Genomic DNA, 25,679 nt, shown 5'->3' with positions numbered 1-25,679 from the left:
AAAATGAAGTCTCTTGCCAGACTTACTTGTTGGTGACCAGAGTTGGATGCAAACATTGCGCGTACGGCTAAGGATTGTATGAATTGTACACATAAAATTCATTCCAAACCATCCAAACGGATTCCTTAGCCATTGTCCCGTGAAGCACGGCAACGCATTCATGCAGATTATTGCGGTCCATTTTTGAACAAATATTATGCACTGGCGGTTATGGATTCCTATTCACGCTGGACGGAAGTATTTCTCACGACATCCCCGAATTCTGAGTTCACTCAGTATGCTTTGAGGAAACTATTTAGTCGTGAAGGTGTACCAATTGTTTTGGTCACTGATAACGGCTCACACTTTACAGCGAAACCTCTCAAATATTGGTTGAAAGGACTTGGTTGTCGTCATTTATTTACTGCTCCCCGTCATCCACAGTCTAATGGACTTGCTGAAAATTTTGTTCGAACTTTGAAATCTGCCATCAATTCTATTTCCCCTGTTACTTTCCATGATCTTGACCGAGGTATTGACAATTTCTTGATGCAGTACAAGAATGCTGCTCATTCAATTACTGGTAAGAGTCCAGCAGAGCTATTCAAATCGAGATCCTTACGCACGAACCTGGAATGCATTGGGACTGCCGACGTAACATTTTTCAAATGTAACGATCTACGTCCATCTACTGGTGTTGTTATTGGGAGGAACGGGAATCGTATGGTCACGGTTCTTAACCGCGAAGGTCTCTCAAGTCACAGACGGCATGTTGATCAGGTCGAATTCAATGCTAGAGATGCTTCTGATGAGCATGAAACAAACACTGAACCTGAAAATCCGACGTTGAGAAGATCTGAACGGTTGAGGTTCCAACCAATTAGAGACTATAAACACCCGCACGCTCATTCAACGTGTGGTGGATGTGGTGAACATTTACTTTATTCTGTTCATTCTGTTTAGTGTATTTTTATGTGCCTTTGTTTTACGATGTGATTGAAGGTACGCCCGCGATATTCGAGAATATACGATATTCATTCGTCCATATTCGGACTTCTATACTACGCGTACATTCGGTAGTTAAGATACCTACCACTATTCTAATTATCACATTGTCCTCCTCATTGCACCATGAGAAATCAGACCAAAAGGCATTCGCCATTTTACGGATGATTCGGCACACCTTCTCCCGTATTACACGAATGGTCTTCCAAATACCTATATGGCCTGCGTAAGGCCGCCTCTTGAATACGCGTATTTACACGATTTCTTGCCCTGGTGAGCATACCGCCCGCGTGAGAACTTAAAGAGCAATGCTGCACCTTTTTTCAGATGTGCGTTTCAGCCGTTGAACGACAAAAGTGAAAGTGGTACAGTAAACCTTGAGCAAAAGCCTCGATCCTGTTTATCAATCCGTGAATCCGTGAGACCATGAGGATGCTGTTACAAAGTCCGAAGTCCAGCGGTTTCACGAAGGATGGATATGCAGAATGGGAATCAATCCAAACTTCTGGCTTTCAGTTAAAGTTTGCTTCATTTCTTTGGAACAAAAGACCTCAAATAGGGCTATCAATATTCGAAGGCTTTCCAGACGTTTGAGAGTATATCCAGAGGTCGTCATGCGTGGGCGTGAGAACTAGGTTACGGTGGTTCTGGAGAAAAGAAGCAACTCAATCTCCCCCTAGTCGATGGTCTGGGGAATAAAAAGTTGCGACAAACGCGATGGTAGTTTCTAAATATTGTGTTCCTAAAAGACTGCCAATCCACCTGCCATAACGCTTTCAATGGCGACGGACGAATCGACTACTTACTGCAGCGATTCGTGGAGTCAGGCGAACCTCAATAGGCAGTGCATCCAACATACATGGAATTACCGTCGCTTGTAAATTGCAGTGGTCAACTTCGCAAACAAGTTGCCTTTCCAAGCTGGTTTAGATCAGTCATACGGAAATGAAGAGCGAATTCCGCCGACAGGCCATGAACCAGCGTTGACCCGATAACCCCGCTGATGATGTGGGGGACCGTGACATCACAAAAGTGCAGCGGCAGTGGTAGAAAAGGGAATATAAACCTCGCCGAATCAAGAAGCTAGTTGCTTATTAGAAGGGGCAATCTTCCGTAAAAACGACCTCCTTAAAGCACTGGCAGAAGTACCACGCCCTGTTGATCCACTCAAATCACACGAGACCTAACAGGCTTTCACAGCGACACCCTGGAGTTCAAGCTTTGCTCGGAAGCCCAAGGAACCAAACTTTATTGAAACTGTCGACATATGGGAGAGAATTTGCTTTTCCGAATAACAGCATGAGGAGATTGCACTTTGATGGGGCCAAATTTTCTGCGCAGGCAAACAGCTGTCATTGGAAGCACCAAATTTGGAGAGAGGCCTCTTTGAGACCATGGACTAAAATCTGACATGAAGCTATTAAATACGACACCCTTCCCATTGGTAGATCCCTTTGCCCCTCCCTTTCTGGCGCGGCAGAACTAGTGCTGGATTGGATGGTTACTTGTGGTTTCCAAAGTAACAGAATCATTGGTGGAAATTTCAGCGGAGTGTTATCAAACGGCTCATCACGGTTCTGAGGGGGTTCATTCTTCATTTTCCGCGGCGGAAAAGTTTTTCTGGGCAAACTTGAAACCTCGGTCCCAGAGCTTTTTAACTGACATTTCGCAAACGTGGTCTTAAAATTACACGAATACACCTGCAATAGAAAGCCGTGCATAAGAATGGCTTCTTTTTTATTGCAAACAAACGCAACCTTCTGGCGGTCGGTCGACAAAAAGGCATCCTTTTGAGATATTAGGCAAGTATATATAAACAAATGCCCAAGAAGTATCGTAGTGCTTATTTCAAGCCAACATGTTTGTTTTTCGATTTTGCCTGGTTACTCTAAAAATACTCGCAACATTCTGATGATTTATGAGGCATTTCCCGCACACGAAAAACCGGAAGTTTATTCTACTTATCGAATTCGAATGACAAACCTGGTTAAAATTACGTATCAATGACGGCTTTGTTACGTAAATCGATAGGACTAAAAAGAATTTGTCCATTCATCAATGAACCGGTTGCAAGTTTCCATATGCCTAAAGTGCGACTCAAATCCTAAAATTTCCGTTTTTCTTTCATGCAAGATTATCACACCAACAAGCCAATTCTGGAACGTTTTTTGATTTTGTTTAGAAACCTCATCACTACCCGAATAAAACGTTGACATGCGGTTCCAACAATTGTTTGCAAGTATCATGAAACACAAGACTGCTTCTGAGTATTATCGTGTCGCTGAAGAACCTCAGTTAAGTCGTCCCATTTAGTTGGTCCGGCAGGCTTCTAGCTCTCAACAAGCAAGATTGGACGGGATATTTGCAAAATCTCTAAAAGTATATGGACCAAATAATAGAGAGGGTTTTGTGGCAACAGCAATGCATTTCACCTCCAAAGCGCTTAATAATCGAGAACTTATCACGGGCTCATAATATTTTGGTCGTTGACTTCAGCGTTTTTCTTTCTACTGCTTGAAATAATCATCACCGCTCCTCACCCAAGCTTCAGAACACTTCTTCGAGTCTTGACCAATCATCTTGCTTGCAAAGCCACCGAATACTCAAGTACACCATTCAGGATTCTGCAGCAACCACGGAAGCTAACTGGCATAAAGAAGAACGCAAACTGATCAATGATTCTCACCTCTTCAGTGGGTCACATTTTGGTGTACGCTTCAAGCCAGCTACTTAGATGATGCTGATGCGCATATTTTAGGCACAACGCTCAATACTTTGGCCTAAAAAGTTTATTCCACTCTCAAAAATTTTGCGGATAACTGCATTGTACTTCTAAGGGTCGGCTGCTTTTACACAGACTACTGAATGGTTTTGAGTGGGAACGCACTCGGTATGTGTGATATCCCGCCCTCCCTATAAATGAATTACATCACCACTAAGTTCAATAGTAATCCTAATAAATAAAGATAGGATCTAAAAGTATCGGGGCTTTGTAGCTCTTTTCTTATTCCCCGAACCCCGAAGGTCCACCAGAGCAGATATTAGTAAAGGGAAATAAGGGTAAGAAGGCACACATCTAAACAGAACAAACCAGGACTGCTTGGATGTACTTGTCGTTGTTCAGGTTGATCTATTCACCCAGTTTGCTAGTAAGCCTGCAGATGTTTCGTTATCACTCGAGTGAAACTCATCGGTACACGGTTGGATTGGTTTGATGATGTCCCCTCGATAGGTGAAAAAATGTGGAGATGCTAGTCGCCAAGCTTGTAGAACACCAACGGCCACCAACCAGCAAATGAAATTGGGATGCCAACGTGTGGATATTTTCTCACTGGAATGTTCACCCTGCAAAAGCTGAACCATCAAATCAGAAGAAAAAAGTCAAAAGCAAACGAAAACGAGACGTAATGGGACAGTCGTTAACCACAAATTTGGACCACACAGCCCCGAAAACTCTAAGCGGAGCAATCATTTTCAAAGAAGAGAACTACTGGAAGTAAACGGTATTCAACCGACCACTGAAGCCAAAGGAGAAGGACCAAAGATCAGGCATACAAGGAGAGCACCAGGCTAGTAGGTACAAAGGAACAGCACTAATTAAAAGCAGGTATTAAACAAACCAATCGAATCCGAGGGACCATGACCCCACCGGAATCTAAATTCAGAACGGACCAAACGAATCGTGGGCGACAATATTTGAACGACCCGCGATGTCAGGTTTGTGAGATGCCTTTTGGGAATTATACCGACGCGAGAAGTGAAGAAAATATCCATATGATGATAATGCCTCATCCTATGGTGGCGAAAAGTCCACAAACTCCTGCATTAGCTAAGTTTCTCTGAACAGTTCAGCTACAACGTAATCAGAAATCATATGGCTAGACTGTTTAGCATGCCTTGCAATCTAAAAATCGTTTCTTGACCATAGTCGAACAAGGCGGGCTAACATATCTGTTTTTAAACGGAAAAACCATTAGAGCGTAAGTCACTAGTAATGGAAAGTCTAAACAAGAATGAAACAACCAGTCAGCCTCCCCGACATAATGAAGGATCAAATAAAACAAATAATTCTTCCACCGCCTTATGAAACTGTGAAAACCGGCGCTTCATAAAACACTCATGTCTTGAGGGAATTACAAGTGTTACACAGCATATTAGTGCGTCAGAATTTATCTGATGACGGCACTCATTAGGATGCCGAACAAGTAGTCACTCACACACAATGTACTTTAGACAGGGCATACCAAGTACAATAGTACACAAATGCAATTTCCTCGCCGGATCCATGTTAGGTGGCAAAATTCCAAGCAGATAAGGAAGCTCAACAGAACAGAACCATTTTTACTGTTATTTATTGAGGGATTTCTATGGGTGAAAGGTGAATTACAGGGCCTTTTGACCAGAAAAATGTCACTATGAACCGGACAAGTGTTCTAACAGGCAATTCAAAGCCCAATATAGCGCCAAAATTATACGGCGATTTTTAGAATTTCTTGGCCTTGTGAATAAGTATGACCAAGAACACAGTCCTGTTTGACTACGGTGTCAATACCGGTTGAGGGAATTCAGCAGTGGGAAACGGATGACCAGGCGAAAAAATGAAAGGCGCTACTTGGAAGTCTAAAGGATTTCAAATAATTCATATGGGGAACAAGGTACATGCTTTTGGATGCCAGAACAAATGAGATTTCCAGGCGCTGAGACTGTGTCGAGTGGATTGAGCACAAGTGCCTGGGCAACATTGCCTGGAACCAATTGATGTTCTCTATTGCTCGGTGTGTTCTAGAATCCTGACCGAACTAAAAATAGTAAGACAACATGGGTCTGGTCGAAAGCTGTCGATCGCTTTTTCAAAGCGTCCCACGGATGTGATGACCAGTAAAACCACTCACAATTGGGTGGCTTACTTTGGCATGAACAGTACTATCGTCTCGACTAGCTTCACTACCAGCAGCTGGGCTGGAGATGGCTTGAGATCTGTGATGGTAAAATATCTCTCCTGACCTGTCGCGAAAGTGGAAATGTACGTAGTCTATGACAGACAAGATGTGACACATAATAACAAGTATGATTGTTACGTGGGGGTCGGCTTTCGGGACGATCTCGGGAAAAAAGCATTAGCGTGAATGAAGAACTTAAAAAACCTCAGTGTCTTTAACGAATTTGAGGAAGATACATGAGAAAAGAACGCAAGGTGCGTTACTTAATCGAACGGCTGGGTTCCACTGTCAGATTCTTTTATCCATCTGGGGTTTCTTTTTCTTCCGTGTTAACGGAGCAAGCTTCTGAACTGGCACCAGTTAGTTGGGTATGGCTAACCTTTTTAAGCGCAGAACTTCCATTTTTGGAATATATGACCGGCAGGTTCTTGCGACGACATTTTGCCGCTAGAGCTACGATTCCAGAAACCTTTGTTATCTGCCGCTAACCATGTTCGATTATATGCCATATATGGTCGAAAGTTCATTTCTGCAAATGGCATAACTTGGATTGACCTTCTGCATTCATGGCGGCAGGTTTACGAAGCATAAAAATAAATAAATCCGTTCTGCTTTGAGAGGAATTTCGGTCACTTAGGTAGCATAGAGGATCGTTATTTTTTTCGCTGTGCAATTTGAGCGAAACGTTTCATTACCAACCGAATTGACATTACTACTGTGTATTTAGGGGACGTGGCGGAGCTTGACGGTGCGCTAATGGATGATTCACTCAACAAACACAATAGCAAATGTAGCTTGAAATGAGCCTCAAATTCCACGATCATTTCGGACAACAGCTTTAACTTCTCTTAACTTCCGCGATCAAACGCTCCGGAAGTTGAATTCGGGCTTTGCAACAAAGCACACTAAGAAATAAAGGTTTCACTTTCATATGGTGGTGAACCATGCGCAATACACAATGACTCATGGCATTCGAAACAGTTTCTTGACTACAACGGGGACCCCGTATTGTACGGGATTCGAAGGTTACAGGCTTTCATGTTCACTAAGTAGCAGGCAAGGCTATATTGTGATATTCCTTGTTGAGTATGAATAAACCAGACAGTATTAGCCAGTATGTTGTTACGCAGATATCGTACTGGAAGACACAAATCTATGAATATCGGTACACACAATACTACGGACCCTGTCCTACGGGTGAACAACCACATGGTTGTATGTGGAATAAAACAATGTGTAAGACATTGTGGAGTAAGGCAGACGGTTTTGTTGCAACCACCGCAGCATACCGCTGGCGAAGAATGAGCATGAGACCGCCAGATTTAGGCAGAAGCAAATAGTGGATGAGCGGTATTATCAATAATCTAAATGAAAGACGGAAATCCACGATGACCATCCGATTTCATTTGCTGCACGACGTATTGCCACGGCGCGGAAGCAGTTCATCTGATGACTGACTCGCTGATTAGATGTCGTGTCACCCTTAAAAGAAGCTCAGCAATGGACAGAACAGATGTCGCTCATGTAGACTGTTCTAGAAGTGTGATCTTGTCGTTACCAAAGACAGCCGTTTTGCAGACTGAATGAGTATCAGGCCACTTCTTGCTCACAATGCTCATTGCTTGTTAGACACGTAACTCTAACCGGCAGTTGCACTTACCTTACTGGGCGGATTGCATCACAGGCAGCCAATTGTAATCGAAACCATTCACAGTGTTTTTTCTCAGGCCTATCCAATTGCTACGCGTTGTTATTTCATTAACATATAAAACAGCTTATTGTTATTATCGTTTTCGGAAGCAATTATGTCAAGTTTAACCAAAATAGTTTGACCTATTTCTCCGTACTATCCATTTTTTCAGACTGATATTTAAAGGCTTCCCAACATTTATTGATTCACCTGCACTGACTGAAGTAAGTGGTTTAACGCTACTGTAGAGTTTACTGATTCAAATCCTTACTCACCTTGTGTAACTCCTCGGCAGTTCGGTCGTTACAGCAGCCAGACTAGCGAACTGATGTCCGAGGAAGACGAAGGACCAAAGAGCTCACTGCACACGTTAGAAGACGTCAAATGGAATCCCAGTATGACGTTTGTGGGTGTCTCAGTCCCCAATATGAAGTAGCAGATGTAAGGTAAAACAGAGCGCAGGCCTCCATTTTTGGCGTCACATTTAACGAAACAGTAGCAGAAGAAAGAATTGCCCTTGAAGCTAGAAACCCAGAAAGATAAACAAAAGAACGGTCGGCTAAAACTGTTTCAGAATAACGGGGGGACCATCTAACGAGCACGAAAATGCCGTTTTGAAAAGAAAACAAGAAAACTGACGTATTCGATGGCACTTTCCAGTTAAAAGTATGGCGATATTTAAGCATCATAGGACAGGTTGTCGGGGTCTCTGTTTAGACTACACTTTCCTAAATAGGAACTGTCTTTTCCACATAGAAAATTGCTAAAGAATCCAAAATTTGTGAAACTGTCTAAGCACTGTGTAGGAACAGTGGATGCCACAGCCTGTGGGCCATTTATACCACGAAGATGGTATCCCGTATTGTTGCAGATTCATGGAACTTCTTAGTACGCGCCTTTTATATCTTTTCTAGGTATGCTATTTTTGACTTTGGATGAAGAACAGTGTGAATGGCATAGATGTCACTGTTGTGCCCAACAATTTGTGTGCTTTCTTTCGAAGTTTCTGTTCGCATCAGTCGGCGTGTTAAACTATACAGCACTGAATAGTACTGAACAAAATACCGACAGGTGGGCGATGAAATAGAGATCGGGAGAATAAAAATAGAATGATGGGGTCAAGTTAGACATGGTAACTCCCCGAGTGGTTAACTAAGGGAGAAGATACGATTGTGATCTTTGCCTTATTCCCAGCAAGCGGAACATAATGAAATTAACCTAATCAATTAACTTTTGGATGGTGAAATAATGAACGCGTATAGTTCACTAGTCTGTCCTAGCTCACACTTTCTCCGCGCAATGTTGACCGACAAACCTGAGCTTCCAGCGGGCCAACTCCGGGACCGGCCTGTGGACTGGATTCTTGTGGGGCCCATTTCAAGCAGCTGTTCAAAGGTCTGTTGAATGGACTTAACCACACTAAAATTTTGTAATTCCAACCTTAAGCCACATTCAAGATAGAAAACGTTTAGTGTAAACTTAACCGCCATGTTTTGCATGTGCTTCAAGTTACTCGGTAGGAAAACTCTCAGGTTTTTCGGCAAATTTTGTTCCGAAACTCGGCACAAGTATTTGGATAGTACAGTATACTTTATTACGAAATACCATAAATGAGATAGTAAGTGTTAGTGAGTAATGTTCGAAAACATCTTTACCCTTTAGGAAATCTTAATTTATGTTACCCGGAGTCGACAAGGGCTGACCACAGCATTTGATGACAGTACAATCGCTTTTCAGTGGTTCGCCGAAAACGACGGGTAAACAACGCAAAAGGTAACTGCAAGTATGAAAGTTTGTATCATTTAATTAATAAAACCTGAGAAAGCCATTCGTCGTATGCAATAGATCAGACATTTAATTCCAGGGAAGGGTTGGTCGACATACGCAATCTAAATTCGTCAGAGGAGATCACAACACAACTATATTTTACAGTTTGCTGGAGGTAACCGATATGCAATGATAATTAGCTAGAAAAAGAGCGAAACTAGGGTCTAGTGTTTCCCCCTCTGGTGTAAACTTACCGAAGATAGATTAAAGGAGAAATCCTTAGATGAGAGTGATACAAACGCGAATTCTACAAATTCAGAAACCACTTAAAACTAAGCGAAAATGGTCCAAGCCTCCGCCGTTTGGGCCAACCGAGAACTGCTGGCAGGTGAGTCAATCTACCAACATAACTAGAACAGTTACCGGGTCGTCATTCAACCCGTCAGGCAGAAAAATCGTATTGTTCAACTGTGAACATCATCCCTTGTTCGGATCCGATAAGTTAGGTGCATCCAGTGTGCACTGGTGGAGTGCGCTAACACACTCATCCCACATGTGAAATATCCGGAGTTCGAACGTGGACAAGGCCAAGGATAGGTACTGCTGATGAGAACTGATAAGAGCGAAACTCAAGTCCAGTTCTTTCATCATTTAGTGTGGACTCACCAAAATAATTCTGTCAGAACGAGGTTGATGTGAATGCAAATTCCATAAACCCGGAAGTGACATACAACGAATGGCTAATTGCTGTTGGGGTCCTAAAAGGCCAGACAACACCAGTGTGTATCTTGATATAGTTTGTCTACCGGCACACAGCCTTAATATCCTGGTCAGCTAAATAAGTTGCGCCATATTGTAGAATACAGATTGCAAGCAGCCATGCCTTCTGCATGTTTTATCAAGATGTACTGGTGGTCAGTTTTCAAACAGTTTGTGTAGAAAGCGAATAGAAATGGTAAAAGAACAGCTGATTTTGGTATGCCACTTCCGTCAACAAGTGTACAACTTATCATTGTAATGTACTACTCACAAGGTTGCTGAAAATCCATCGACAGCCCACGACCGGTTTCGCCCTTCTTGGGGGCTCATCAGGTCGACGCAGTCCCCGGGTTTCCGTCAACCTTATGTTCTACTTGAAACCAAATTGCACGAAATTAGCGAATATACACTCACTTGCAAACTAATTTGTTTTTTTTCCAGAGACCCACCTGGAACCCAGCTGAATCGCTCGTTTATGATGTTCTCAGGCAACTTGCTACAACTTGCTACAACTCCGAACATACTGTCTCCGATCGGTTATGTAGTTGTATACGAGCAACAAGACGGCTTTTCGATGTACGCACCGGAACGTTTGTCCAGAGGGAGTGTCCATGTTTGATTGGATGTAAAAAACGGTGCTAAATTTCGTATGTCACAACCAAAAGTACTTTTTTCTGATGTCTCAAGTTTTCAAAATGGTTTGATGAGGACAGGCTAAATCATCCTTGGTAGATCTCTGCGCCTTGCACGCACAATGAAATGAATTACTAGAAGCCTTCATTGTAGGAGTTGCAACGCTAAGTACCAACTGCTCTGACACTCCCAACAGCGTGCAATTGGATGGAATTTGGTGGACACCGGGTATTAGAAATTTTCCAGCGATTTTCAACCGGCTGGCAATACAGAATTCCTCACAATTGAAAAAGGACACAATAGAAGTGGGACGTCTGAAGCACAGTGATTGAACACACAATGGTTGCGTTGTTAAGACCATTTTTGTCGTTGGTTAATCTGTTGAGCCCTCTGGACGGATGGTGATGCCAACTTTGTGACAACACTGTTTGTTCGCTAAAATGGCGGCAGCCGGAATGTACATCATTTTTAGTCCAAAGGCTTTTTATTGTTCGCCGCGTATGCCTACCACTACAATGTTTCAAGAAGTTTGCGCAAGGGGCTTTAAGCCTGAATATGCCGACTTACTTTAGACGGCACACATTTTGAGTATGGACTTATCCCCGACTCAGTAGATCTGTTGTTTTCAAAATCTCTTTCTTGAGTACGACTAATTTGAAACGATTCCCAGAAGAGAATATCAGTGCAGACAAAAGTTATGGACAGACTCACATCTCCAAGTTACTAGAGTAGGATGCCGGAAATGGTCGGAGATGTGCCTATTCAGAATACACTTCCGGATTCGGTTTTTCGAAGTGTGGGTGATGGTCCGAGAGTTTGATTTGGAGTGTACTTTGAAAAAACAGACTGGATAATGTGGTGGTTAGACATTAATAAAAACGAATTGCTTTCAAGGGCACACAAGACAGACTCGTTGGCAAAAATATAGTCACGACTAAACTGGCATCTGATTGTAAGGTTTATTATGTCTGTCGTTCAAAATGTTTTTATACAAGTTGCATAAACGTGGAATAGGTTATCGCTAGCTGAAAAAATTCAAGTAATCGAAGAGGGTAATTGTACAACAGAATGATAAATAACACTCAGAGCACAGGTTTCAAATTAGCAGGGTCGGTAGTTCATTGTACCTTTCTTTACCCGGGCTAAAGCTTCCTGCATGGGAAACTACGGAGCGTTGATTCACTCTAGTGAATTAAGATTCCCCATGCGCTATAAAATCGAGTGAGAAATCCCGTTTGAATTTCATCGGCACACATTTTTTTCTATCAAAACAAACAATATTTAGAAGATCATGGGACAATGCTAATTTTTAGTCCTTCTTCTTTGTAAGGGCGGCTTAACTGGTGTTCCACCTTGCTCCGCCGACTCTTCGTCCAAAAAAGCTCTAATATGGCAAAGGTGTTACCACTGTAAGAACTTCTAGAATACCAGAAACCTTAACCAACATCTTAGTTGACCTATTTTGTCAATTTCCTCACCAACTTCTTTCGTCATCGGTATCGGGACCGAATTTCTCTCGGTGCATAGACAATAAGCCCCCCACCATCACTGCTTTTGGCGTAAATCAGGCAGACTAAGCCAGTGAAATTCCATCAATCCTATTTTGTACTTAAACACCAAAGTGAAACTTCTTTGAGACAGACAGAAAGCGCTCACTTGTTCGTTCACACACCTTGGACATTAAGTGCATAGGGCCAGCCCGAGCATACTTACCTAGGGCACCGCCTTGTACATTTTGTTCAATACTATCATTGACACCATTGATGATAATTCCAAGAATGAAAATAAAACTTCGGTTACTTGAAGTCTTATAATCAAAAATGAAAAGAAGGACGTGGAAGGAGACTCAGGATTATCCTACCAAAAAACTTCAGGTGCCTGCTCCTCCAAAACGCAGTCAGGCAATCTGGATAGAGTCTGACAACATGAACACTACTGATTTCGGTTGGTCGTCATATTGTTTAGTGTCTTTAGCAAGGCACAGGGAGAGTTGCTTGATTTCATCTTGGAGGTGTACAGTACAAATGACATCCCAGCCTTTAATAACGTCCTTAATTTCATGTCAGTTTATGTCGACCTCTAGGTTTAGGTCACTTCAAACAAGGCACGGAAAACGAGACCCTTTCCACCAGGCAGTAAGCTAGCATGCGTAGTACATGGTCTAACCGCTCTCCTTGCTTTGGTGGATGCAGTCTTTGAGTAATTCACCAAATTCCTTCTCCTGCTCAATTCCCAATTCGCAGGTTTCAGCTGACTTCAGCTGTAGTTTCGAGGTGCTGATGGTCACAATCCTATAGACATCTCAGATACTCCGCCCCAACTGGCCAAGTCTCGGAATCGTACCCAATACAGCCGATACCGTGGTGTAATGTATACGTAATTTGAGACCAGGCGATATGCCTTTTTGATGTCACAACTAGCGCTAATTGGCATGAGCAGTTCTGGCCTTTGAAGTTCGTCTATTACACTACCGTCAAATCAATAGCGTTTCAGATTTTCCACTATCCCTCAAAGAAAGTACCTCTCATAGCACAGCACTGCAGTTGGTGGGAGCGAAGCACTTGCCAAAGGAGTGAATAACATTGATATACATTTCGAGTAAGGCTTGCGCTTCCTGCTTGTTTTCAGAAATGAAACCAGTGTCATCTGTATATTCCAGGTAGGCAAGGTTTTCACTCAGAGAGATCTGAATGCTAAGGTTCTGGAGAACTTATAGTTTTCACTTCATTATCCCATCAGCGATGAAACTAAATAAAAACGGAGAGAGTGGACGCTCTTGTCGGGTACTGTTTGCACATTCATGCTCCCACGAATGTCTATATACAACAGTGCATGATATTCATCAGTTTCCGAGGAATACCTTATTGTTGGAGCGTACCGAGAAGAACATATTTGTGAAAGAGGATGATGGGAGGCAGTAAGAAGACTCTTATAGCTTACCCACCTGCTGCATTCGGCTGGTGGCACTACGGAACTGTCAGTATGGCACGAGATCATCTGTAAATGTACAGTTCATGGTTATATATACTGTAAGGGCATCCAAACCTGGGTAAGAGGACCATTAGTGTATTCACTCAGTCTTTGGCTCAAAAGCCTAACCGCAGGACTGGTTTAAGACCGCCAGAGCAGCCTACATTTCTAAACAGCAAGTCGCCACACATGTTCCGACACCAAACTGGAGGAAAAAGAGATTGTTAGTCAAACCTCTGACCACTCACCAACCTGCTAATGAAGGCTGTGTGATTGTAACGCGTGCACCCTTTAGTGTTGCTCAAAGTCCGAAGAATTTTAAAAACCGTCACACCACGGTAAGCTCCAGTCCCTTAGAAACAGTTCTTTTCATACCACAGCCTAACCATGTACCTAATCAAATCAATCCGGAAGCTCCACACTTTTTATTGTTTATCTGGAAGCCTTATTAACCGCTTGTCATCCCTAAACGTGCTCAAAACTGACTTCGTTGTTCGCTGTTCGTTCGAAGGGCATGCAGAAAATTCTGTCAGAATATTCAAAAAGTTTAACAATAACCGGCGTTTATCCAAGCAGCTCATACATCCTCTTTGAATTCACTATAGAAAATGAAAAGATCACACCTGAGAGGCAAACTCTCACCCTCGGTGAGACAGGTGAATTATCCTCTAAATCCAGTATAGTTACTTCCCAAAGCAGATAAATCCCAAAGGCTTGGGAGATAAATGAAATATACGCTGGTTTTTTGGTTGACAATTCAAATCCTACTTTCTGAGATAGATTACTGTGCCAGCAGCTGGGTTGAATTTTATTTGAGGTTGCAAAACCGTTAAACCGAGATTTAGAAAAGGCAGTTTTAGTCAAACTTTGAGAAACACAGCCACATTTCCGTTAAAAGCCCTTAATTCCATGGTAACTGTCAGTTACTTCAAAAATGATCGATGACTAATCGCAAAAATAAGTTGTTTTCCAGTATTCAGGTAAACGTCTGAATGAATCAGGTACCAGGTTGATTAAGAATCACACCCGAAATCAAATTGATCTGCTGTGAAAACTGTTAGGAAGAAGAGTGATCTGGAGTTTGGTGACCTGCATGTTCCAACCAGGGGGTTGCATGTTCAAAACCCTCTACGCAGATCCGATCGGCCGTGATATTGCAGAACATGCTTACTTACCCGTGCTTTCCGGGATCGGATAACGCCCTTGTTGAATTCTAAGCTTATGGCTAATGACTTATGGGATCCGCTCAGAGAATGAACTGTAATTTGACCGGTGATCACATTGGAAGTGGGAACAAACGTGTCAAGCAGACACCAAGTCGGTTTCAAAATAGCTGAATTACTTTGGTGGCAAACATCACACTCTGTCGGTATTTTGGGGGAAACACCTACAGTCTTAAGATGTGACTGTATTCGTGAGGAAAAACATTCTAGACAGATGTGTTGGAGACCAAATGGGAGGACCCCTGTCTCAGTCAACAAAGGAGACGTGTGCTTGTTCTATTCTCATACTTAGCTTAATAGGTAACGCTTAGGGTTGAAAGTATGCCATCGCATAGCTGTTGAACTTTGGAAAAGCTATGTGAAATTTTAGGTGAATAGTAGAATGTTTCCTAAAAGCATAAAAAAGCTCGTGCACTTTATGAAGTGGGAGTTTGTGGGCTCCGTTCAAAAACCCTTATTGTTGGAAGTGTACGCACTAGGAGTGCATATTCAGGATGAAGGGAACAGAGGTACTGCAATATTCTTTGTTAATTTTTTTGCTTCATAAAGTGTTTGGAACAGTCCTCATCAGGGAATCCTCAGTGTCCTCTCTTGTTTTAATTGAAGAATACACTCCAAGTGTTAGTGTCCACAGCAAAATTGACATACTGTTGGAATCAAACGACGCGGGGTAACATGTCCTTTTTCAGTGTGGGTTGATAACACTGCCTGGCAGCTACCTGATGGCCGGCAGGTCCGATTTGGAGGTCGCTGATTCATGAGATGCATATTTGTTATCATTCTGATAAACTAGCTTTGCAGTACTTTATGGCCTTCGAGTACAAATGTGACTCACTTGGAGAAATAATGCTCAGCTGAAACTAGTGGAGCTTTCCCGTAATCACAAATAAACAAAGATCAACGGAATAAGGTGTTCTCTGTACCGTGGCGAAATCATAACTCGGGCCATCCATTGGTGGCCTCCTTTACTGTCCAGATTTCATGAATTTTGTCTATCATTAGAAAAAAATATTCAGGGGGATTTTTCATATGCACTAGTTTGCTGCGTGCAAAACACTTTCTACTATTGCTGCCTTCGCCCTTGTCGAGTCGGCATTTACGGTTAACTAAATGCCTTGGCGTTTGCATATGTTAAATTCACCCCTGAATTACACTAGTTTGTAGACCGGAGTACCAAAAGTGCACACATGGAAATGCGAATAGGGGTTAGAAGAATGAAAAGATGCGTAGAAATGCCAAAACCAGTATAAAACACGAAGATGGGCAAAGTAGGGAAGTGAGCTATAGTCTAACATTCATCTCTCGCAGACGAACTATTTGTGCCGCACTCGTTTTATGTTACCCTTTTGATGATCCGGCAATTCGGACGAGTGCCCTCCAAGAGTTAAGGAGCATGACGGCACAGAAACCAGATCGACTGGTCAGTCAAGCGAGTCAACAAACTCTGAGGCCAATTCGTCGTAGACCGTTCAATCATCATCCCACATTTGTTGATGTCTTCGTTTTAAAGTGCTAGAAGACCACGTTTCTCCAGAAAGGGTACTGTCGGGTTGACGAAAAGTAGCCGATGGCACTTCATCTACATAGACAGTCACAAACGTACGGTCCGGAAATTTTTTGCGGCTGCCGGTGAGCAACCAGTCCTCCAAAACTTCCTGAATGCTGCCACGAAAATCAGACCGGTTTCGACGGACTCCAACCAACTTCAGTCGGTTAGTGCTGATGTCGTCTGATCAGACAGTTTCATGGACTTCTAAATAGATGAAACTGTCGTTGCTTGCCCTATGAGCCTCTTACGTTGGATTAAAACGGTCCGAGTTTTCCAAATCCCCTTCAACCAGTTGCAAGAGCAGCTTGACATGCTCCTAATCTTTTAAGTATGACTACCCGTTTTGACTGAGAGCACTCTCCTTCACATTTAATTTCAAGCATTTCTGAGCGAGAATAGCATATTATTTTGTTATCCGCGGACCACTGGGCTTGATTTCAGATTGCTTACACACTGACGCATCAGTACTCACTGGAGATGTCAATTCTGATTGGTGACTAAACATTTGGAATTCAGCTGCTAAGCTCGGCGAACAGAGTAGCAACCAAGTGGCACACACGAGCTAACGATATTCGCGTCCGCCTGCTTCTTGAGTAGTTCTGCATACAGGGAGATCAAAACGGAATGACAATCATTCATGCTTCGAGGTAGCGAGCATTATGGATTTGTGCCACTGGCTCCGTGCTTGCTACTTCTGTGAAGTGATAGTTATGAATAACAGAAAGCAAAGACCTCGACAAACGAATCAAGACACGTATGTTTATATCACTAGTGCAGTTCAGCTCGATTCGTCATTACTTTATATTTTACAAGCAGTATACTCAGGAATGGGACCGGTTCTACTTGTGATTTTTTATGCAAGGGCTTTCGACCCAAACGGACAGATAGAGGCCTGAGTATCAACATAATTTGGAGAGCAAACTCAAGAAAGTAAATGTGGTTTGATTTATAACAAATTTAATTAAGAGGAACGGTTAGCACGAGAATCCAAGGCCAGAATAACCTAAATATTTGAGATTGAGCTGATAAGAATTCTAATACTGTGGTAACCTTGGGGTTATTTTGAAAAGAATACCGTTTTATTGACAAATGCATTCATTTGCATTTCAATTTGGTCTTGACGTTTGACTCACCTGTAAGCCAGCTGAATCTCTCGTTTATGAAGCTTCTAAGTAACTGAATGTGCTGCATAGGGCCACCTCTTGTTTCAGTTGGCATGACATTGGAGACGTTTTTCCTTCGTGAATAGAGTATTACGTCTGTACGTGTTTGGCGATACCTCGAATGTCTCGCTAAATGAAACACCATGAGCACATTTGGTTGCTTAAAGCATCATAAACGAGAGATTCAGCTAAATTCCATTTATTCTCGGTTTTCAGTACAGAATGTTCCTGAAAGTATGCTTGCTTACGTCTATCGAATCAGTTTTGGACTAACCATAGTGAATAGAAAATCTGTTTTACAAGAAATCCGCTGTGCTCGCGAAACCGCATAGACGAAATGGGCAGAAAAAATTGCAAAAGAACAAACTGAATTTGGTGAACCCCTACTTGAAGCCCACTCAAGGTAACCTTTAGAAGATAATCTACCTGAATATAGAAGTCCGATCAAAACTATCTCACGTTTATTCCCCTTCGGGATGAAATAAGCCTGGTTATCTGTTTTTCTTTCCGTTATAGGAGATAAAACCTACCTCTGTGAAAGTTTAGGTTATTGAAAGACGATCTTAGTTTGGGCTGGTTAGCCTGATAAGAATGGCTGCATGGTCAGATAAACGCGAACAGATTGTGGCTGCTCTCATTGTAGTCCATAACCTGTGGTTATTTCCACACAGAAGCAGATGCACTCTATTCAGGTGTTGCTCTTTTGAGAATAGCTGGGGTTGATATCCGTCTCTGGCATCCAGTATGAACAAACTGCACTTTCTTCAACCAAGAAACAAGCATGAGTGTAATGTATTACCCAACATTTCAAATGAGGACTGAGTAACGATACTGGTTTCCTCCGACGACGCGCCGATTGAGTAAGCCAGTCTGGAAGGTCTTCATTTAGTATGAGTACTTCAATATGGAGGCTTGGTTCCAAAAGTACTCATCATATCCGACGGGACAGTAAAGGCGAACTGTGCATGCATTGGTGGTGTAGTCACGCCACAGACGTCAGAAGACAAGCTAATTATTACAGGATAGCTTGATTTGCCCATTTGACCACTGATTTCAGTGTGTGCGTAAGAGAACAATCAAGACAACAGTGGAAAAGGATATTCTAAATAGAAAAAACGGTGAATATAAACTAATTGTACTTGTTCTGGGTAGAGTGAACTCGGATATCAAGGGAACTTTGTGGTAAAAAACGTTCATGCCATTAAGTCAACATCTTTCTGTTTACTAAATGGCTTACTATGATAAAAATATATAAGGGGAAATACAGTGAGACATACTATGAATTGAAAACTTGCGCTTTGGAGAACACCAAATGAATAAAACACTGCTACACCACTAGGTGGGAGAAACGAGTTAGGCCTTCGAAACCTTGCTTCCATGCGAGCAGAAGAAAGGACTAGGGGTGAGATGCTGCTTGACACGAGGGGAGAAGAGACTGGGGTTTTTTCCAAAACCGCGGACATTTCTGTCAATACGTTTATTCTTTAACCATTGTGCTGCTTCGGGCACTTCAGTACCTCAGGTTTCCAATATTGTGTTATGGAGATTCAAGTACACAGATTTACTCTTGGCAGAAAAGGCTCACCAATATCAACAAAAACGGTATCAACAATACCGCAAATCTTCAAGGTTTTTATGTCAGCGTCCAACTTCATAACAACCCCGGGTTAATTTACATGAAACTTTCCGATCCTGATTAAAACATTAAGCACGTTGTTTTGTTTCCTAATACTTCATTTACGTCACTCTCAATCATTTCGGTACATTTCACACTTCAAAAGCTTTTATGCAATCACATCCACATGCATATTCCTGGATAAAAATGGCCAAAACTAACTTTTCGAATAACACTGAGAAATCCCTGGGGTCTGTCAACGTGTGTGAGATCCACCATTTGTTTGACAACCGTAAATTTGTTGGACACGGCTGCAAACCTCTTGATGGAGCCCTATCCACAAAGCCCAAATAATTTACCCGTTTCAGTGGAATCAGTGCAAGTCCAAAACTCTAATGGCAGGTATGCTCCTTGCTGCTGGGCTGTAACAAAGTAATATCTTGCGTACCATTGAGCAGAATGTTGGAGGCTTAGATAGCAAAAAGTGACTATGTTTTTTCGCAGACCAGGACAGTCCAGTTGCAAAGCTCTCATCATCTTTTTGAGATAAACGAACCATGTAAATATTCTTAATCGGGGTAGAATGTGTGAGTGAACTTCCAATGACCAATTAGTAGCCTGACTTTGCAGTTTTCTATCTCTCAACGAACCTGTTGCTCCCCAATATAGCTACGGCTTAGCGGGTTAAATTTCTTGACGTACTTGTGAGCTTGCCGCAAGAATGAATTAGTTTTAATTCCACAAATATTATTTAGCAAAACTTCGCTAATGGGAAACGGAGCGGACGGAGTTTGAACGGAGTGCAAACTTTCTAAATATTTCACTTGAAAAAAATGATGTTGCTTACCAGGGAGTAGAAGATTGATGCAGTGCAGAACGTTCAGCGAGTTTACGATCAAGTAAAGGTGTTATCGTGCTTCAGAACCACACTGATCATCCAATTTGTTGCGCATTATTGTGTATGGATGACATACTGAGTAGTATGTATTGGTTCATTTTTATGACGACTTCAAACTCAACTGGGGCTACGCAGATAATTGGACCTTTGTATATGTGTGATCGCAATCATCCCGAGGTTACATGCGAAAGTTTAACAGGCCACAGCCTTCACGGTGCGCCAGACCGGCGAGCGTTTCCTGTGAGTTTTGTGGATCACAACCGCCTGGCTTTCGAATGTATCAGCGTAGACTTCAAATTAGGAACATATACTTGGAGAATTTACTCTCTCCATAACCGAAATACATCACAGTTAACATGTGCGCATCTGGTAAACGTCAGCAGGAAGCACGAAGGTGAATACGTTTTTTGAACTGAAACGACCTCTGGCTAAGTGAAATTCACCTAGGACATATAGCCACAGACGAAACCATTGGAAATGGTGATCGGAAGAATATCCTAATCGATGAATCAGGTCAGGAGAATTCTCGCAGTAAATACATGGTAATAAATTGTTATTGATATTGCGATACACTTTATTGGTAATGAGTACCAAACACTTGACAAGAGTACAGAACATCTGGACCACAGTGGCTTGCACCTCTCGCAGTGCGGCAAACCGGTCTACAGAGATGTAAACATTCCCGAGCCAAGGCTCGGTTAATGTCCGTGACGATAGAAGAACCGAGCAACACGAGTCATAGTTTCATTCAGAAATAAGATTGGAAGTGAACAAGAAAACAAATCAACAAGCTTACCGCTTGAACTTCACTTTGCATAAAATGAATTCGGAATGTATTCCCGTGATAACACCTGAAAACACTTATCCAGGATCAATGTCAAGCGGATAGTAAAGCGATTAAAAATCCATGTGTCGCGATAAAGTGGCCCTCTAAAGTACGCTATCTGGAACACGAGAGTTTTTGGCAGTCACATCGATTGGGTTCCGAAATTGATACGCAGTGTTTACGAATCCGTACACCCACTTGAATCGTAACAATCAATTTCAGGGAGTTCTCGTGTGAATTAATGGGAACAAACAAGCATATGAGCGCTAGGGATGATTTTCAGTGAATATAATTTGTGAACTTCGAGTTTTCTATGTGATGGTAGCTATCACCTACCGAGCGAAACTAAATCATGAAGTTTACGAGTGGTGACAATAACCGTTGTTTTATTTAGTGAGCCAGATTGTCTGATTATCAGCAATTCGTCTGCATTGAACTTGGCATCATCCGTACAGAGTATTGGTGCACTCATTTGGACTAGGAAATGGAATTTATCGGTCAACATGACCGATGGCAGAGGGCGTTCTGCAACTCAAAAAAGCAGGAATCATTTAAATTTCACTTCTGACCATGAATCAAAGCTGACTACTTGCCAGCATTCAGATGGGTGTTCTAAATTTTTGCAAGGCTATCTAACACTCACTAAGACATGGTCTTTTTTCCTCACAAGTGGTAAGGACAAAGCAGAAACGATTAGGCTAGGACATAAATGACGCTACTCACTGGTTCATGAACATTTGTTCGAGTGGATGCACGGGTACTCGGCTGCTTGATGTGCAGTTCAGAGCCCACTTAACTTCGATAACACCTGCTGATGAAGCTGAAAAGCGTGCAATTGAACCTTGATGCGTTCGCTAGAAAGTAGCCTTTACTTTCCCCAACGAACTTATTAGCCTCCAGGTTATCCCAGAATTAAGTAAATAAATGCACTCAAGTGGTTGGAGAATACAGGTTGAATTCATGTGTATGATCCCAAAAGATATCTTTGAATAGAGACACTCTAGTGAAAGACCTCATATTTCGGACCTGACAGCATTGCCACTTGACTCATGCCAAAACATGAAACCAATCGGAAAAGGCGACAAATTAGTTGAAGACCCATACTGGGAATAAGGTGGAGNGCCTTAAAGCTCAGTTCAAAGCCGCTAGTTACGGTTGTTCTAGTCAGCTTCAGGAGAACATGGCGCTGAAATGCGCCATGTAATGCGGTTTTTGTTCAGGTTTATCTGGTCTGGGTTCTTTGATGATCGCTCATATGATCGCCCACACCTCATGGATGACAGTTCAATGCAATTGAGAATATCACAGGGACAATTAATGAACTAATATAAACCTGCAACAAGTGAGCGGTGAAAACATAAAACTCGATTCGGCAAATAAAAGACCACAAGTATGGATGTGGCACACTTCTGGCAAGTTTGCTCAAAACCCTTCGTCTAGAGAGTGTATCATGATATCTCGATTATCTTAACAACCGAAACACAAAGCGGCCTTGTGGAATACACGATGTTTAGGAAAATGATTATGAACGGGGAACTTAGTTGCATTCACTGGATCCCTGTCAAGACCAACCTAGTGTACACCTGAAGCTATTTGCCGGAACGGCAATCATTTTTCCATAGGTGCACGATTACGCCACATGATTTTGGGCTCACGTATTATTTTCAAAGATCACTTTGGGGTTAAACGACAGAATATTGATGCTATTAACAGCCGGCTACTCATCTTGCAAGAAATTTGTCCGTCTGCCGTTCATGAATAGCCAGGCAGACGGGATAGCTGCGGTTCCTTCAAACCACGTCTCTGGGAACGCCAAACATTAAAATATCGGAGGACTCTTTACATTATGCTATCGCATTCAAACAATAAAATGGGGCAGGCACTGTTCGCTTTATCTTCAAAAAAGATATAAATCACAGGTTATTTGAGTTAACTAAGCACACTGCTTTGACCATAGATACCAGCATCAGCTGCCCTTCTAAAACCTGCACAGTGAAACAGTTTGAATTCGCACAAATACTTTAACTGTGAAATGATAGGCACATCTGAATGAAATTAAACTTTAGCCTTACGGATAAATGTGGAACGGATTAATACGCCACAAGTACTATTGAAACTGGATGTCGAATAATCGAAAATTTAACGCTACCTAATCCAATTTGGGTGCAGTCGATCGACATTTACTACTTCAAACTGAAGGTCACTTCTGAAGATTTTGGTTTACGTTCCGCTATAATGCATATCCTGACTTTCCTGTGTCAGAGAAAGCGTGTTTAACATAACTGATCGTTTTTCGGGCAATGAAAGAATCTCCGGCCAAATGGTTTACAAAAGGTGAGACGGCAAATGACAGAGAACAGTACAGTCTTCCTCGCCGACAACAAGAACAGACATGCAGTACATGTTTCACCAAATAACATTTAGAAAACTTTGGGCATTTGTGGCCCGTTAAATTATGTGTATGCTGCGTACTGAGATAAGTTACACTTTTAAAACATTCTCAAAAAAATCTATATTCTGCTTGAATTTGTACGTTTTATTCAAGTTCACTTGTTTGGCTCAGTGGATAGAACGCGAAGTTACTGACCAGAATGTTCACGGTTAGAACCCAACCTCTGCCTCTCAACTTCCTCTGTTTAGGCTTGGGCAACCTGGCAGTATCCCAGTCTTCATGCTTCCCTCTGATGGCATTACAGTTGGGCAACGAAAGTGTGCTACAGCTGATCGATCGATCGATTATTCTTGTTTGTTACATAACAGAAACTTTGCTTAGAAGTGAGCCATTCCGATCAGATCTCTTGGGGGGGGGGGCGATCCTTACATAAACGGTCATTGCGACTAAGACGTTTTGATGCAATATATCGATAAACTGGCGACTACAATACAATTACCGCAACTAGTCACACAGATTTACAATGTGTTTCAGTCAAAAGAAAAGTTGATCGCACGAGTGTACACACTCATTCCTTCTTCACAAAGCGATGTCATCCACAAAGTAATTTCGTAATGTAAACGCTTCGGGATTAACTCCATGTCTACGTTATCAATTTTGCGGCCAAGAAAGAGATTCTGAGGCGTACACATTGTTTGGCCTTCTTTAGACCGAACTTAAGCACTATCCTTCTTAATGTTTTGGGTGCAAGTGAAAATGATAGATCCCTGGAAATAAATAAAACAGTGGAAGCAGATTGCTATTCTATAAAATTTGTGCTCCCACTTGTAAACGTATGCACTCAGCTGAAGATGTTTGCCAAGAAGTTATCAGGAATGCATGCATAAATTCTTTCTGAAGAAAACACATCGTGTCTGCGGTCTTTTAGCTGACATAAAGACTGATGGGAATAGTGTGAAAACTATACAAATTGATGGTTGACACATCCAATGACATTTGGTGGCGCCTTCGCAGGACTCAGCGCCCCAGTCAAAGCACGCACAAAACACATACAAACTGCTTTACATTGATCAAGGATCATCTGAGACGTTTTTAACTCATGACAAAGTGTCTAAACTTTCAAAAACAAAAATATGAACTCTGATTTTTGAGATTATTTATTTATACGCATCTCACACGCGCAAAAGTATTTTGCTAGACGCCAGGTTGAGAACAAGGCGTCTCGCAATCAGTGCTTCTATCTCCCAAGGACGGAAAAATGTGCCTCATGCATTAAAAGTTTTGCCTTTGTTTGTATCTCATCAAAATAGGCAGCAGACGCATAAGACGAGATAGAAACAGTTTGAGCAATACACGCTTAGCGAATTAAAACAACCTAGAGATTTAATGTGTGAGCAGTCGAAGTATTTTTTTATTATCGTAATTGCCTTTTGGGTTGACAACAGGGTTAGAGCAGGATTAAAACGTTCGATGTTTCTATTTCTGCCCCAGAAATACAAATAAAAGGAGCCGATTTCGCAATGCGAAATTTCTTGCTAAGAGCCAATCATACTAAACGTTATCCGTTTTCATGTGACTTAGCATACATTGATTTTAGTGGTGATATGTCTACATAAGTTCACAAGGTCACATCACACACACAAGATCACAAGGAAGCTTTAAAATACAGAGTAATTAGTCGTCTAAGTGGTCGTGCTAATGGATAGAATACTGGTTTGAAACAGATAACACTCGAATTGTACGAATTGGGAGAACTATGAAGTTGAGTTGGCCAAAGTATGGTCTAGATGAGTTAACTGATGTGCGACGAAGAGCGCAGTTCGATCAAACTGAGGAAAAATGGTTTTGCAGTGTCTAGTTGCTGAACAAACCTGGCTTTAGGAACTACGTGTTGGTTTACACAAAGAGGTGCCCTAATTATGGGCAACAAAAGCATTGGAATCACCCGGACTTAACCGTAATTATATGTAAGGAACAAGCTTATAAGAAGTTTAGGTGTTTACAGCGTAACCCTGGCCCTTCAGATGTTCACCAGTGCGTTCCTGAGGCAACAACTACTTGAGTTGTTAAGCTGATTAGAGCCAGGCCGGCAACACATGCCTTGAAGTGTCTCACAGTTTCATTGATTTGCCTGCATTCGCCGGTGCAAGAATTTATCAATTTGACGTCAGTTCAGAGAAAAATGCCGAACGGTGCTCAAAACGACCCAAGACAACTTACTTTGCGGAACTGGCTTTTGATTGTTAGACGTAGGGGAGGTGCAATCGCCT

The 25,679-nt window shown here is 42.1% G+C and overlaps 4 protein-coding genes across 4 annotated transcripts in view; 3 read left to right on the top strand and 1 right to left on the bottom strand.

The window, feature by feature from the left end:
* The window catches only part of T265_04991 (hypothetical protein), a gene marked incomplete at both ends in the record, with an annotated part of 9,472 nt that extends 8,530 nt beyond the window's left edge, over window positions 1–942 (top strand). The window contains one exon of the mRNA XM_009169881.1: window positions 146–942. Within this exon, the coding sequence (XP_009168145.1) occupies window positions 146–942 (797 nt within the window). The remainder of the gene's footprint in view (window positions 1–145) is intronic.
* Window positions 943–5,876: 4,934 nt separating this feature from the next.
* Window positions 5,877–6,451, bottom strand: T265_13656 (hypothetical protein; the record flags this gene model as incomplete). Its single annotated transcript, XM_009169913.1, has 2 exons — window positions 5,877–6,016; window positions 6,343–6,451. Coding segments are annotated over 2 exons (249 nt in total), but the record flags the coding sequence as incomplete, so codon positions are not given.
* T265_04990 (hypothetical protein) lies at window positions 6,161–8,050 on the top strand (the record flags this gene model as incomplete). Its single annotated transcript, XM_009169880.1, has 2 exons — window positions 6,161–6,283; window positions 7,910–8,050. 2 exons carry the CDS (start codon window positions 6,161–6,163, stop codon window positions 8,048–8,050), a joined length of 264 nt encoding a protein of 87 aa, XP_009168144.1.
* A 10,518-nt stretch (window positions 8,051–18,568) lies between these two features.
* Window positions 18,569–24,744, top strand: T265_04989 (hypothetical protein; the record flags this gene model as incomplete). Its single annotated transcript, XM_009169879.1, has 5 exons — window positions 18,569–18,673; window positions 23,563–23,617; window positions 23,658–23,792; window positions 24,431–24,516; window positions 24,562–24,744. The coding sequence occupies 5 exons, from the start codon at window positions 18,569–18,571 to the stop codon at window positions 24,742–24,744; spliced, it is 564 nt and encodes a 187-aa protein (XP_009168143.1).
* Window positions 24,745–25,679: the final 935 nt, after the last annotated feature.

The sequence above is a fragment of the Opisthorchis viverrini genome (genome assembly GCF_000715545.1).
Source record: "Opisthorchis viverrini unplaced genomic scaffold opera_v5_88, whole genome shotgun sequence".
Classification (NCBI taxonomy): domain Eukaryota; kingdom Metazoa; phylum Platyhelminthes; class Trematoda; order Opisthorchiida; family Opisthorchiidae; genus Opisthorchis; species Opisthorchis viverrini.
This window is presented reverse-complemented; position numbering and strand designations above follow the sequence as displayed.